Source organism: Eutrema salsugineum, unplaced genomic scaffold (assembly GCF_000478725.1).
Source record: "Eutrema salsugineum unplaced genomic scaffold, Eutsalg1_0 scaffold_14, whole genome shotgun sequence".
Lineage (NCBI taxonomy): Eukaryota > Viridiplantae > Streptophyta > Magnoliopsida > Brassicales > Brassicaceae > Eutrema > Eutrema salsugineum.
In genome coordinates this window covers 3,548,049-3,562,855 of record NW_006256877.1, presented here as the reverse complement: position 1 = coordinate 3,562,855, position 14,807 = coordinate 3,548,049, and the positions used below count along the sequence as shown (strand labels likewise).

Below are 14,807 nucleotides of genomic sequence, written 5' to 3'. Positions count from 1 at the left end.
TTAATCGTCGTAAAACCGTCGTAACGGTCAAATGCTCCCATCACGACACGTGTCATGTCATGCAGTGGACCGACTGTTAATATGAACTTGCATGAAAACATGCATCAACTTGTAAATATGTATGTTTTTTTCACATTTTTGATTTTGATCAGATTGATAGCATTTCATATAAAATAAGATAACCAATCAAAAACATTTGTGAAATACCTTACAACCAATAAGATATAAAAGATTCAAATTCTTGGATTTCAACATTACGACGATTTTACGACGAAATAGTGTACTCGTCGTAAAATCGTCGTAACTTTACGACGATATTACGATGGTTCGTCGTAAAGACGTCGTAATGTTGAAACCCTATTCATTCAGGGCTTAAAACCTAGACTTAGGGTTTAGGGTATAGAAAAACCGTCGTAAAACTGTCGTAAAATCGAATTTTAGGGTTTTTAAAAAATTCAAACAAACAAAGTTACAAATTACATAATAACAAACATTCACTAAATACAATGCATGAAACTCAATCAGATTCATCTTCCTCTATTACTTCATCACCATCACCGTCGTCTTCTTCCGCCAAATCGTCATCATCGTTTTCAGCAAACTCATCATCACCTTCTTCTTCTGTATCATCGGGAAGATCTTCAACTTGCCTGTTCCGAGGGCCTATTAAGAAAATCTCATCATCAACATCTGGTTCAGGCAGATCTACGCAAGTGTCCTGTTGAAGTGGAACATCCTTAACCCCTACAATCTTGCCCCTCGGAGCCACTTTAACTACTGCTAACCATGAAATTCCTGTTGATCAAACTCGAGGGTATGGCAGAAACGTTACATGTTCTGCTTGAGAAGCTAATATAAATGGCTCAAACCTGTTGTACCGTCGTGATTTGTTCACGTCAACAACTCCAAACTTGTTTAGACGTACCCCTCGTCCAACAGTTAGATCAAACCAATCACATTTGAAGAGAACAGTTTTCAGCCTTAACAATCCAGGATGCACAACTCCATAAAAATCGATTTCACCCCTCACGCAAACTCCATAGTTAGTTGTCGCCCGCTTTGCACCGTGATGGTATGTGTGAAAAACATAGCCCCGAGTGAAATACATTGAGGCTGTAGTTATTTTGGCCATCGGACCTAGTAGTAACTCATGGAACCATGTTGGAAATTCATCCGGATCATTCGGGTCCACCTAATATGAAAAAAATTCCGCTTTTATTTCTTGATTTCGATATATAGCAAATTAAAGTAGTCTTTTAATTAAAATTTTAAACGTACTTGTCCTTTTAACCACTGGGCATAGTGTTGATCTTTACGATCATTGATTTTAGTTTCAGAAACCCCAGATATGCATTCTTTAACCTCATCAACAAATGTGCTGAGAAAAACAACAAATAGTTATTAATAATGACAACTTTAAAAAAGATATTATTAATTAAATTAAAAGGTACATTTCATACGATGACAATTCTTCACAATTTAACAGGATATACGTATGTGCACTGTGATAATTTTTTTCATTGGACCACCAAACATCTTTTAGTTTTCCACTAAGACGTCTGATCGGCGAGAATATGTCAGGTACACCTTCAACGGCATATGTATGGCCAACTCCTCCATCATCATATCGACGAGTAGCTCTTTTGCGTGTTCGTACTTTCGGTGCAAAATAGTATGAAGTGAAGTGTGAAGTCTCTTGCGTCAAGCTTCCCGCCACAATTGAGCCTTCCACTTTATCTAGGTTTTTGGCTTTACCTTTAAGATGCTTCATGAAACGCTCGAACGGATACATCCACCTGTACTGAACGGGTCCACCGAGCTCTGCTTCGTGTGGGAGATGAACAGGAAGATGTTCCATAACATCAATGGTGGGAAGATCTTTTCCAAATTGCACAACAAGATTGGAATATTCAATGCCAGTTGTGATATTACATCAACTGATAATGTTCGTGTACTAAGATCCCGAAAAAAGCACCAATGCCTCCAATAGCTTCATGGACGTTTTTGGGCAAGAGTTCAGCATATGCAAATGGAAAAATCGTTGCATAAACACATGGCAGTCATGGCTTTTCATCCCAGCAAACTTTACCCCCTTCTCAACAGATTTGGAAAGATTAGAGACATACCCATCAGGAAATTTAACGTCAGAAGAAACTCATCTGAACAATGCTGACTTTTGATCTGCACTCAACCGAAATACAGGAACTGGTGCTTTCCCGTTTCTCAGTAGATGCAACTCACTTCTGTTGCATAAATCAGGCAAGTCCAATCTTGGCTTACCATTGTCTTTTGTTCTTCCCGCTACGTTCATAACTGTATGCATGATGTTATCAAAAAAGTTTTTTTCAATGTGCATGACATCAAGATTGTGTCTGAGCAGATGATCTTTCCAATAAGGTAGTTGCCAAAAGATACTTTTCTTGTGCCAATTATGATGAACTCCATAACCTTCAGGCATATTTGCAGGAGTGTGCCAGTTTCCCCCACGAGTTACTGTTTCTTCTGCCCTCTAATGATCGATTTGCGCCTGTATATCAGCTCCTGTTAAATTAACGGGTGGAGGGACATGTACACTTTTGTTCTTCATAAATAACCTTTTGTTCCTCCGATATGGATGGTTATCCGGTAAAAACCTCCGGTGACAATCAAACCAACAAGTTTTTCTACCATGTTTTAGCTGAAACGCATCAGTTCGATGAAGACAATAAGGACAAGATAGCCTCCCATGTGTAGTCCATCCTGATAGCATACCATAAGCGGGGAAATCGCTTATTGTCCACATTAGCACAGCCCGCATAGTAAAAATTTTCCTCGTAGAACAGTCATATGTACGATCGCCAGTATACCATAACTGATTCAACTCATGTATGAGTGGCTGAAGAAATACATCGAGAGCTCGCTTCGGATGATTTGGATCTGGAACCAAAATACTTAGGAAAAGAAATTCCCTTTGCATGCACAAATCTGGAGGAAGGTTATAAGGAGTTAGAATTACTGGCCATAATGAATATTGTCTACCAGACATACCAAATGGACTAAAACCATCAGTGCACAGAACAAGATAGACATTCCGTTTGAACTTAGCAAAATCTGGGTATACCATATTGAAGTGTTTCCATGCCTTTACATCTGATGGATGAACTTCTCCATTTACTTGTGTATGTTCCGCATGTCATCTCATTGATGCAGCTGTCCTTTCAGATTGATAAAACCGTTTTAACCTATCAGTTATAGGGAGATACCACATACGTTGGTACGGTATCCTTTTACGCCCACCAGTTTGCGGCATGTATCTTGGTTTTTGGCAAAATCGACATTCTTCTAGCTGATCATCATTTTTCCAAAATCATACAATTTTCAACACATACATCTATCATCTCAGAAGGTAGACCAAGACTAAAAATCAACTTCTGAATTTCATAGTATGTTCCCGCTGCCAAGTTATCCTCCGGTAGATACTCCTTCAGAAGATCAGCCCAATCATCCATGCAAACCTCAGCTAGGTTATGATCTGTTTTAATTGACATCATCCTAGCTGCCAACGATAATTTAGACAAGTCTTCTCTACATCCTTCGTAGATTGGCTGATTAGCATTGTCTAACAAATCATAAAATCGTTTGGCATCTACATTAGGTTCCTCAACAGCATTACCCGTATACGTTTCATGAAATGCATCAGTCACCATTTCGTGCATCCTATCATGATCTACACTTTGGTCATATTGATACTGATTAGGCTGATGACCATAATTCGATTCATAAATATCAACATGACTTTGATAATTACTACTACTACCAGCATTCCCATGAGTATTACTGCCATATCCTTCTCCATGTAGATACTAAACAAAATATTGCGGCATAAACTGAAATCGCATATAGAGCAATGATATACTAATTTCCGGAGCTTTGCTCCGCATAGACGGTAACTATCGTCAGCAGATACTAGTGGTAGGCCATGTTTTTGGAGCGTGAGAGGATGTCCCTGGTGAGAAGGATGGTTGATCTTTGGCAATGACTCGGCACATTCTTTGTGGACGGTGAAGGTGCATGTATGGCAGTTGTAGCCGTGTAAACCGTTTTCTCTAAGCTCAGGACATCCGTCGCAGTGACCCTCGCTACTATGGTGGTTGTATAAAGAGTGTTCGTGAATCGGAAGCTTCACAGTTGGTCCCATGATTTGCTCGAATACCTCAGATGGGGTTAATGATGCATCATCATCATCATCATCATAATCATAGGAGTATGCTTCATCTTCTTCGTGTGGAGTTGATGCGTCCGAGAGCTCCTCAACGAGAACCATTTTGGTCTTGACGAACTAAAATCTTTCGGTTGAATAAGAAGAATATGAAGAATAAAACAATAAATAGCCGTTAAGGAATTATTTTTATTTAAATCGTTTTGTTTTGAGGTTTTGTGTCCCCTAATCTTAATTCAAAGATTCGAATTTTTGGGTTACCGTGCTTTCAAAGCTGGCAAAGTTTGGTAATTGTGCTTGTAAATTAATTACTAACTCTTTCAGGGAAAATGGCTATGAAAATTTCATACTTCCAAAATATGGACAAATCGAATCAAAATGACTCCAAAACTCGACGAATAATTTTTTAATATTACATGATGTTTATTATATATTCAATGATCATGATAAAATAAACATCTTTATTGTAAAGGCAACTTATAATAATTAATTAAAGAAAGCATCATTTAAAGTTAAACATTGTTTTCTCGTTAAATCAAAACATTTTTTAGTTTTTCTTTTCAGTTATTTCAAATTAATATTTTCTATATTTTTATAAAAATTAATATAATCTTTTTTTTGATAAATCATATTTTATTTGTTACTTATATTATTATAAATAATCTTAAAAACAATAATCAATTTAAAATATATATTGAATATTATTAAGTAATTTAAAGTTATATAAAAATTAAATAAATATCTATCAATATTTTTAATTAGTTATAACATTAATTTTTGTTTAATATTTCTATAAATATTAGTTAAGAATTAATTAATAAAAAAACTTTATTTTTTTAGTGATTTTAAATTTAATATTAAAATTTATTAATTAAAATTTAAGTGGACATATATCACTTTTTTCATTGCTGACGTGTCAAAAAATTGGAAGAAATTGACTTTTTTTATATATCGGATTGAAAATATAAATTTTAAATATTTTTTCTTTTAAATTTAATTAATTATTTTTATTTTATCTTTTTGATAGTTAAGAAATTTTAAATCGATATGCGTACATCTCTAGATCAGTCTAAAACCAAACTACCAAAGTATATCATATGGTTACCTTCTAAATGTCAAACTATTTAATACTTCTTTTTCTATTTTTCATCTATTAGTATTCATCTATCATAATCTAAAACATTGATTTTGAGACCTGTAAAGAATCTTGCGAGGAGCCTTCTTGAGATCATTAATATATGGACATTTTCATCGATCCATCTTCAAATAGATCATTAGATAGAGCAAAAAAAATATATTCTTTAAGATAGTTTGAACACATATGTTAAACATAGGCCGACTTCCAACTGCAACTATCTGTAGCCAAATGATTTAGATTGGTAACGTATAGACGTATAGTAATTTCGTTAGGGTGTCTGCATACGTGAATATATTCAGTCACGAAAGAAAATAAAAAGAGAATATTTCATACGAGAATATATATTTATATAATAAGTTCTTTTGACCGACCAGCCATGCTCGTTTGTATTTACAATATTTTCTCTCGGAAAGTGAATTCACTAGATTTGTATCATAGTGGTGAGAGTATACAAAAATAAATGGAACCAAAGGTGAATATACTGGAAAAAGAAAGGAAAAAAACTTTTGAGTGAATACTTGGTGTTAAACCCTTTAACAAAATAAAAAAGGAATACACTGTTATACTACAATGGTCCATTATCTTCTAGTCTCTCATATTAATTATATATGTTCATGAATATTTCTCCCTTTTTTAAGAATTGTTACAAAATCTGGAATCTTTTGGAGAAAACACACAGACAGAGGTACATGGACTCTTGACTTGGCCCATGTATTAGGTCAAACGATAGTCTTATTTGCATTGTATGATCCAGAAAAGTCAAACCCAAGTTAATATCCTAGAAGTTCCAAATTTCGAATGTTTTTAATTAAATTATTTTTTGTTAAAGAAAACATTCCAAATGTCAAATGTTGAAATGTTATTAGATGACATCAAATGCAATATTCTGGACCTCTAAAAAGAAGACGAAGTAAAAGCTAAACAGAACAAAAGAAAACAGAGGGAATTTTTGTTTTGTTTTTTGACATCTCATAGGGTTTAACCAGTTTGATCCTTCCATATGAATAAAATATGTCTCGGACTGGTCTCACTAGCATTTCACTATACTCGAGTTGACAGTACACGACTGAAAATTGAACTTCTCTTTTCTCCAATAACACTCCAACGCTTTAAACCAACGTGTAACAGTTCTTATATTGATAAGATTGCTTATAACTAAACCAAAACGAAAAAAAAAAAAAAAAACCAAGACATAGCTTCGAGTCTCACTGCCTTACAAATTCGATTAATCTGCAAACGTATACCAACCCTCATACCTAATTAATTTGTGATAGATACTAGGCAAAAACAATTACAGATATTTTACATATATATATATATATATATATATATATAATATCAACCTAATTAATGTCTTGGAGACCTAGATCGAAAACATGAGGAATTATAATAGAAAGACATCTCCTCTTTCTTTTATTTATTTTTACTAGATTTTGCTTTCACGCTACGCATGGATATTTTGTTTATAAAAATTATATGTAATCAATTATAGTTATTAAGATATAATTAACTATATTAGTGTTATAATAATTTATTAATAAATATTATAATGTTTATTTAATAATTTTTATGTAAATTATGAGGTTCTAAGGGTTTTGTTTTGAATCTATATACAATATATATAATATTTCCAAAAAGTATTATCTGATCCAACACTTATAAGTTAATATACCCAAACCAACTAAAATATTTACATATTATTTAAATACTACTTTTTAAACATAATATTGACATGATGATAAAATATTATACATTCACTTCTTTAAATCATGAAGATAATTTATTTTCATCATTTTCACTTTTATTCCAAATATATATGTTCTTTAAAAAATAATAAAAATAATAAAAATAAAAATTTAATCATTTTTCTTCTCTTGTTTAACCACTACAAATTTTTATTTTGATATATTAATTGAAAAAATAAACTAATAAAAAAAATGTTTTTTTTGAAATTAATGACAAATTTATATTTAAAACCAAAACAATAGTTGAATATAAAATAAATAAAATCACACAAAACTTATGAATTAAATATATATTTGTCAATTGGTTGTGTAAACTTTTAAATAATTTTCCAATAATTATATGTCATCTCTTTTAATAAGAATAAAAAAAATTTCATCATGTTAATTTTTATTAATTCTTGTTATATCTGGTTATTAAATGATTATATCATATTTAAATATTTAATTTATTTTTGTATAATTATATTCAGGTTTATTATATTCATTTCTACTTCTTCTAGTTATAATGAAGTAGAAAAAACCGGTACAATTTAATACATACAAAATTTAGAAAAATGAAATAACAAATTGAACAACTCAAATGCAATTTTTTATCATTTTTGCATAATATATTACATGAGATTATGTGGAAATATGTTTTGCATATGTGAAAAAAAATTAGATGAATATAAATCATAATTATTAGTTATTTAAAATTCTACGTTAAAAGCCTTAAAATCAAGTAACTTAAATTTGTATAAGTAGCATATATTTTTTTATAGATAATAAATTAAATGTGTTACTTAAACAGTGATAATGAAGATTTTAATATCATGTTGGTTTTTTGTTGTTAATAGAGATTCCTTTATTTTTAATTTATTTTCTTAACCATAATATTAGAATTAAAAAAAATTTTGATTTACAATTTTGATATATACAAATAAAATTGAATTTTTAAATGCTGATGTGGATACCTTGAAAATAATATAGCTTTAACTATTATTAATAATAGAATAATTTTAATTAATATTTTTTATATCATTTTGTATTAACAATGTAATTTTATAATTTAGAAATTTTTTTAAATTTTAATTATTGATGTGGAGTAATAAAATTTATCTTTTAAATCTTATGTGGATGTCCTTTGAGACATATAGCTTCAACTTTTATTTTTCTATAAAAAGATTTCTTGTTAACAATATAATTTTAAAATTTAGAAATTTTCTAATTTTTAATATTGATGTGGACCAATAGAATTGAACATTTAAATTTTATGTGGACACCCTGAGAAGCATTTATCTTTAACTTTTATTAGTATAAGATATTTAGAAATCAAAATTAGAAGATCTCACATGAGGCCCGTTGCAGCAAGTGATTTTAGTCTCTTCTCCTTGTTTTGAGGCTTACCGAATGTATTTGAATGCTACTTTGACAGATAATTATTATCTTTGTGGTTCAGATTCGGTTGTTAAAACCCCATCAGATGCCATGTTATTTCAAAGATTTTCATCGGATATTTCAGTCTCATTCGTCTTAATGATGAAACATCTTTCTTTATTTTCAGTGCTTCGTTTTTCAAAAGTGTCGAGTATCAATTACTTGACATGTTTCTCAGATTGTTTGGAATTTATCATGCTTATCAAATTCGGTGGCCAAGCTTTGAAGATTTTATGGTTTCTTTTTTTATTTTAAATCAGCTTGTAGTGGCTTTGTATATACCTCCTTTTATTATATTTCTTTGTAATTTAGCTAATAGTTAAACATATAGTTTAGTCAAGTTGGTTTTTTACGTTGTTAAACATATAGTTTAGTCAAGTTGGTTTTTTAGTTGTAATGACTCATTAGTAAAATCTAACTTTATTTTTTTTTTAATTTGAAATGGTTGCACACACAGAAAAAAACTTAAAATTTATTATAGTTATGTAACAAAAATTTGGATGCCAATGTAAGAGTATTTAAATATGTGTGTATACATCATTACATCTAATTTAAATTTAAAAGTTTCTATTTTAATATTATTTATTTTAATTTTTTAATTATTAATATAATTTCTTTATCTTTAATATTTTTTATAAAATAATAGAATTTGTAAACTTTTTAATTTTTAATGTTGAAGTAGACCAATAAAAATATTATACATAATTTCTTTATTTAGCAATAATTTTAGAATTTGTAAACTTTCTTAATTTCTTTATTCAACAATAATATTAGAAATTGTAAATTTTCCTTAATTTTGAATGTTGCTGTGGACCAATAAAATTGTCCTTTTAAATCCTATGTGGATACCCTTAGCAGCATATAGCTTAAACTTTTATTACTATATATATATATATATATATATAAGATAAGATGCAACAAAGAAACCTCAAAATTGGGTATATGTTAGGATGGTCAGGAAATCATCTAACTTTGCCTTTTCTTAATCAATTTCCTTTTGGTTTCTTATATTCCTTATGATTTGCCTATATAAACACACACTCAAATATTTTCTAATCTCCACACACGCGCACACACACGTACACAAATCGACATATACAAGAATAAACCCGTTAAACCAAACTCCCTTACCGTTATACATCACGATTCTAGTTGTGCGATCAAACATAGTTGAACAATATTTAAACATGTTCTTGCTTCGGTTGGGTTGGCGATCATATTAGACCGGTTTGGTTTGGTTTGGTTTGGCTTCCTTTTGCTTCCTTTTGTGAAGCATGATTTGTGCCTTTGTGGGGCCAAGTGTAATGGATTTTCTTAGTGGATTTCTATTTATAGCCTAACCACTTTCGAACAGACTTTCGATAGATACAGTAATGATTAGGAAATATCCTCTTAATTTGGAGTGCATAATCAAGTATTCAAGTTATAAATAAATAATTGAATGTTAAAAAGAAAAGCGCGTGAACATTTACAAATAAATTGTAAACGAAATGAAGGTGAGAACGTAAATAGAACATGTCAATTTGCCAACGGCTTGGTTAGGCAAAAGCGTATTGTCACTTGTGAGTTTAAGTGTTTGACTATACCAATAATATATGGTTGCATTTCTTTCGTAATCTAACCTATAACAACTTCAAGTAACATAATCAATATGTTTGCTACGTATGTACCTGTCTCAAATTAATATATACCACACAAAAACATTGTGTATTAAACGTTATTGTCGATATATATAGTGTATGTTTTCCCAAGTTAAAACAATTTAGCGAAACATTTGGTCTGTGACTCCGTGCTATACATTTTTGTCTAAACATACATCTTTTAAACTTTATGTAAAAATATCATATATCTAATAGCAATCAAATTTTAATTTATCCTATAGTTCTAGAATAGCTGCTACTGGTGCTCGTTTGTGGCAGCCTATATAGAGCGACAATTCAGAGAAAACAAAAATACTTAACAGAAAGAAAAAAAATACTTGACCTGCCCATTACCATCCACTGGACCAAGATGTTAAGTTTCAAATTCAATGTACTTGTTACGTATTTAAAGTCAATTTTGTTCAATAAGAATGCTTAAGCAAAATTTACTATCGTTCGTCATGAAATTAATACAACTCAAATTTTTGTTTTAATCTTGTTAAAAATTCATATATCTGGGATCATGTTCATACTACCAATCCTTTACTTATAAGTTTATAGTAACTTACAATTGTCATTACGTACGTATTCTTTTCTAAGGGCTTTATAAATACAATGTATGTATGTTAACGTAATTAATAGATTAGATGATCAACATCAACTAGTTGGGTTGATTTGAAAGTAATGTTTGGAATTAAGAGGTCCGTCTATAGGGTCCCTATATCATTAATCATCCATAAAAAGTTAAGAACTAATAAAAGTAGGCTAAATAAAGTAGAAACTATATTTTTTAAAAACAAAATTGGCATCAAGAAATTATAAATAATTATAGACATACATATAATGCACATCCACAACATAATATATTTAGTGTAATGATTATCATATCAGCTAGACTGTTCAAAATTTGGTACCACGTATTCTAATTAATTTTTTTTAAAATGATTGTAACATTTCAGAAGTCCGTAAATTGGACTGGTTTGGTTTATCAGTATCGAATTAATTCTCCGTAGTACGATGTCAAAAAAAGGGTGGGATCCGAGAGAACCAATAAACACATAATACAAAAAGGTTAAAAATGAGTATTTGGACAGAGGGCTTTCAATGTTGGTATAAATATAAGATGTTAAAAATGCATATACCCTAAGGTACGTAGATTCATTACCAATAATAATTACCCTCCTCTTTCAACATCACTTCTACTTAACTTTTTAGTTGGGATATGCAGTTTTTGCAAGCTTTATTAATATATGGTAAATTCGGTTATATCTACATTTCAGATTTTTTTCTTTCAAAACCTTTTTTTACTATCAATTTTTTTTACAATGAATATTAACTTTCAGTATGTATATTAACTTTTGATATTATATTTTATTCACTTTTTCCATTTTTTGGTGATTGGATGCAGTCTTGAGAAATAGAGCAGATGTGTTAAATTTTAGTAAATAATGATGAAACAAGAGCGAATTATGCCTAAAATGGTGACATAAGATCATGATTTCAGATTGTGACATGTGTTAATTTAATAATATAAATTTTTATATTTTAAATAAAATAAAAGGAAAATAAAATTATAATATAATAGAAATTATTTTTTGGAACTATATCATTTGATTAGAAGATTGTTTATGAGGACCCTTTAAAGGTTCTAACCAAGGAGCATGCAGATCCCAAAAAACGCACTGTTTCTTCTCCAAAAAATATGAAACTATTTTTAATTGTCTAACTGTGAATCATAAAATAGAATTTATAAAAAAATTAATGGGATATTAATTTAAAATATAGTTATATAGATCATAGTTTTATGTGGATTATCAATTTTAAATGTTTCAATATATTTTGTTTCTAGATACTACACAGTACCTAATCTAATACTCTCTCTGTTCAGAATTATTTGATATTTAAGATTTTTGCACACAGATTAAAAATTTATTTAATTTTTATTTTTCTACACCAAAAACATTATTTATAATTTATTTAAATATATTTCAGCCAATAAAAAAATAATCTGTAGAATATAAAATGTCAAAAACAATAAGATTCATTAAATTTTATATTGAAAAGTGAGAACATCAAATAATTCTAAATAAAAAAAAACCTCTTAAAACATCAAATAATTCTGAACTGAGGAAGTGTTATATAAACAAAAATGATAGAAGTATATTCTCTTATTTTGTTTTGCGTAAAAATTCAATACATTTATTTTATTATGCATTTGCAAAAAGGCTATCTATTTGTCTTTGCAGAAAGGCTTTGATCATCTCCAAATTTTGAACCTTTAAACTTCAGCCCAGTAATAATTAAATCAGACAATATCTACTCTATGCAATTATATATATATATAGAGAGAGAGAGAGATAGAGAGAGAGAGATAGAGAGAGAGAGAGAGAATTTTTTATTTATCATGGATTTACCTCAAGAAAAATAACATTTTGAGTTTACATTTACAAAAGCCATATTTAAAGTTTGGCTAAGCAAGAAAAGTAGAACAATTAAACTACTAGGCCAACATCAGCATGAACAAATAAACAAATAATGAAGCTTCCTAGCTAAGGGCATCTTTGAAGCTGCAAACAAAGCTGTAGCAGCACATGTAGCATCCGAGCTAGCTTAAGGGGTGACACGGAGAAGACTTACGGAGCAATCTACACACGTGGAAGTGAGGTTATAGCTAAAATGGAACTATAGGACGTGTTGGACACTTCAAGAGATGAAAAGCTGACTTAGACGAGGAGCTTGGGGTATCTTGAGGGAATTTCAGAGAATATGTCGAGTTTCCTTCATCTTATGAGAAGATAAGGAAATAGAAGATTATCTTGAAGATTTGAAGAAATCAACAAGGAGAGTCTCGGCTAGGGTCAGCCTCAAAGTCCTATTGAGTATAAATAGGCGTGTTAAAGTCTTGTAAGGTTTTTAATACAACTGAGAGAATTCTTAGCCAAGGGTGAGGAAATTTCTTGTAAGAGTTTGTGAGTTAGAGTGCTAAAAAATTTGGGTGAGAGGTTTTTGAATCACGTATAGATTCAAGAACATAGTGAGGCTAGAATAGCAAATCAAGGTAAGTCTTGAGTTTGCTCTAAATCGGGTTTGTGTAAACTTGTAAGTTGCAAAACAGATTTACTAGTAATATACTTGTGAAGAGAATATGTGTGTAGTGTTCTGTAGTGTTCTGTGTTAGTTCCCGAGTTATCGCTCTTACATTTTAATCTCAAATGGAGCACCAAAACACTAAATTTGGTATTGATTTTTCTCTAATGAACACCAAATCTAGCACCAAATTTCCAAATTTGGTGTTTTAATGAACAGTATTGCACCATATTAAAAAATTAAGAAAATAATATTTTCAACAATACTATTCATTACACAGAACTATTAAAAAATTAAGAAAATCTTTAATTTAATAATATAATAAAAAAAGTTTTTTTAATTAATGTGAAATTTGGTGTTGTGGTTGGAGATGCAAAAAGATACTATTCACCAAAACACCAAATTTTACACTATTCATAACATCAATTTTGGTGCAATGATTAGAGATAGCTTAAGTAGGAGACTGGAGAATAAGAAAGTTGAAAGTAACCAAACCACGTCAAAAGATAAACGTCACTTTGGCTTGAAGGATAAGCATTTCCGATATCTGGTTTGTCAAATCCCCGACAAGGTTACGAATAAGAACTTGTCAGTCGCAAAGTAACTGAGTTGGTTGCTTGGATCCAGCTTGGTCTAGAGTTATTTTATTTCCATAAATCATGAATAATTGCTAGAAGAAGTGCCGGAAAAAAATTTGCTAGAAAAAGTAACTTGCGAATACTATGCATTTCAGCTCTTCGAATCATCTTTAATATCTAATAAATTCTCAGGTTTTTCTGCTAGGCATAAGAGTTAAGACACACATGTTTGCACTTTGCAGCACCAAAAATCTAGTTAGAACTATACGTAGTAAACTTTCGTACCCAAAAAAAAATGAAAGAGAAAAAGAAAAATAGTAACCATGCTTGTTTTATTTTTTTGATGAGAAAACCCATGCTTGGTTGAGAGTTGAGCACTACAAGTTTCAGTGGTTCAGTTTAATCTAATGGAAATTTGGGATCACATTTTTTTCTTGTTCAACCAAAATCAACAAAATTCAGTCTCAACAAACTCTTCAGATTTTTTATTTTTATTTTGAAGAGTTGTTTGCTGAGAAATACTCTTCAATTCTTTGTGTTCTCAATCTATATGAAATTCATCGCAACCTGAATAAAAACATAATTTTCTTTTTTGTTTTTGTTCATTAATTAGAAAAGGAATTAACCTTGAATACCCAAAAGGTCCGATTAGGGGCTACAAACGGAAAACGAAAAGTGTTTTTTTTTAAATAGTCTAAACCGGTTTTCGTAGCTATTGCCTACTGATAATATATATACTGTTGTTTTATTTAGCTATAACTAAATATATTTGCTTTATAATAATCACAACTCACAGCACTCTATATTCATATACCCATGCTAATATAAAAATTAATATATTATAACCCCTTAAATTATTATTCTGTGAATTTGCATTTGCATATAAATATATATAACCATTATGTAACATATAATTTCAAAAGAACGTGTGAAAAAACTATCTAAACCCGTTTAAATGGATTAATCAATTTCGGTATGTTGACTTACTGGAAAAATACAGGGATT

General features: G+C 30.1%; 1 protein-coding gene across 1 annotated transcript in view; it reads right to left on the bottom strand.

Moving 5' to 3' along the window:
* The window catches only part of LOC112088356, a 6,923-nt gene extending 2,620 nt beyond the window's left edge, over positions 1–4,303 (bottom strand). The window contains exon 1 of the mRNA XM_024158614.1: positions 3,896–4,303. Within this exon, the coding sequence (XP_024014382.1) occupies positions 3,896–4,303 (408 nt within the window). The remainder of the gene's footprint in view (positions 1–3,895) is intronic.
* Positions 4,304–14,807: the final 10,504 nt, after the last annotated feature.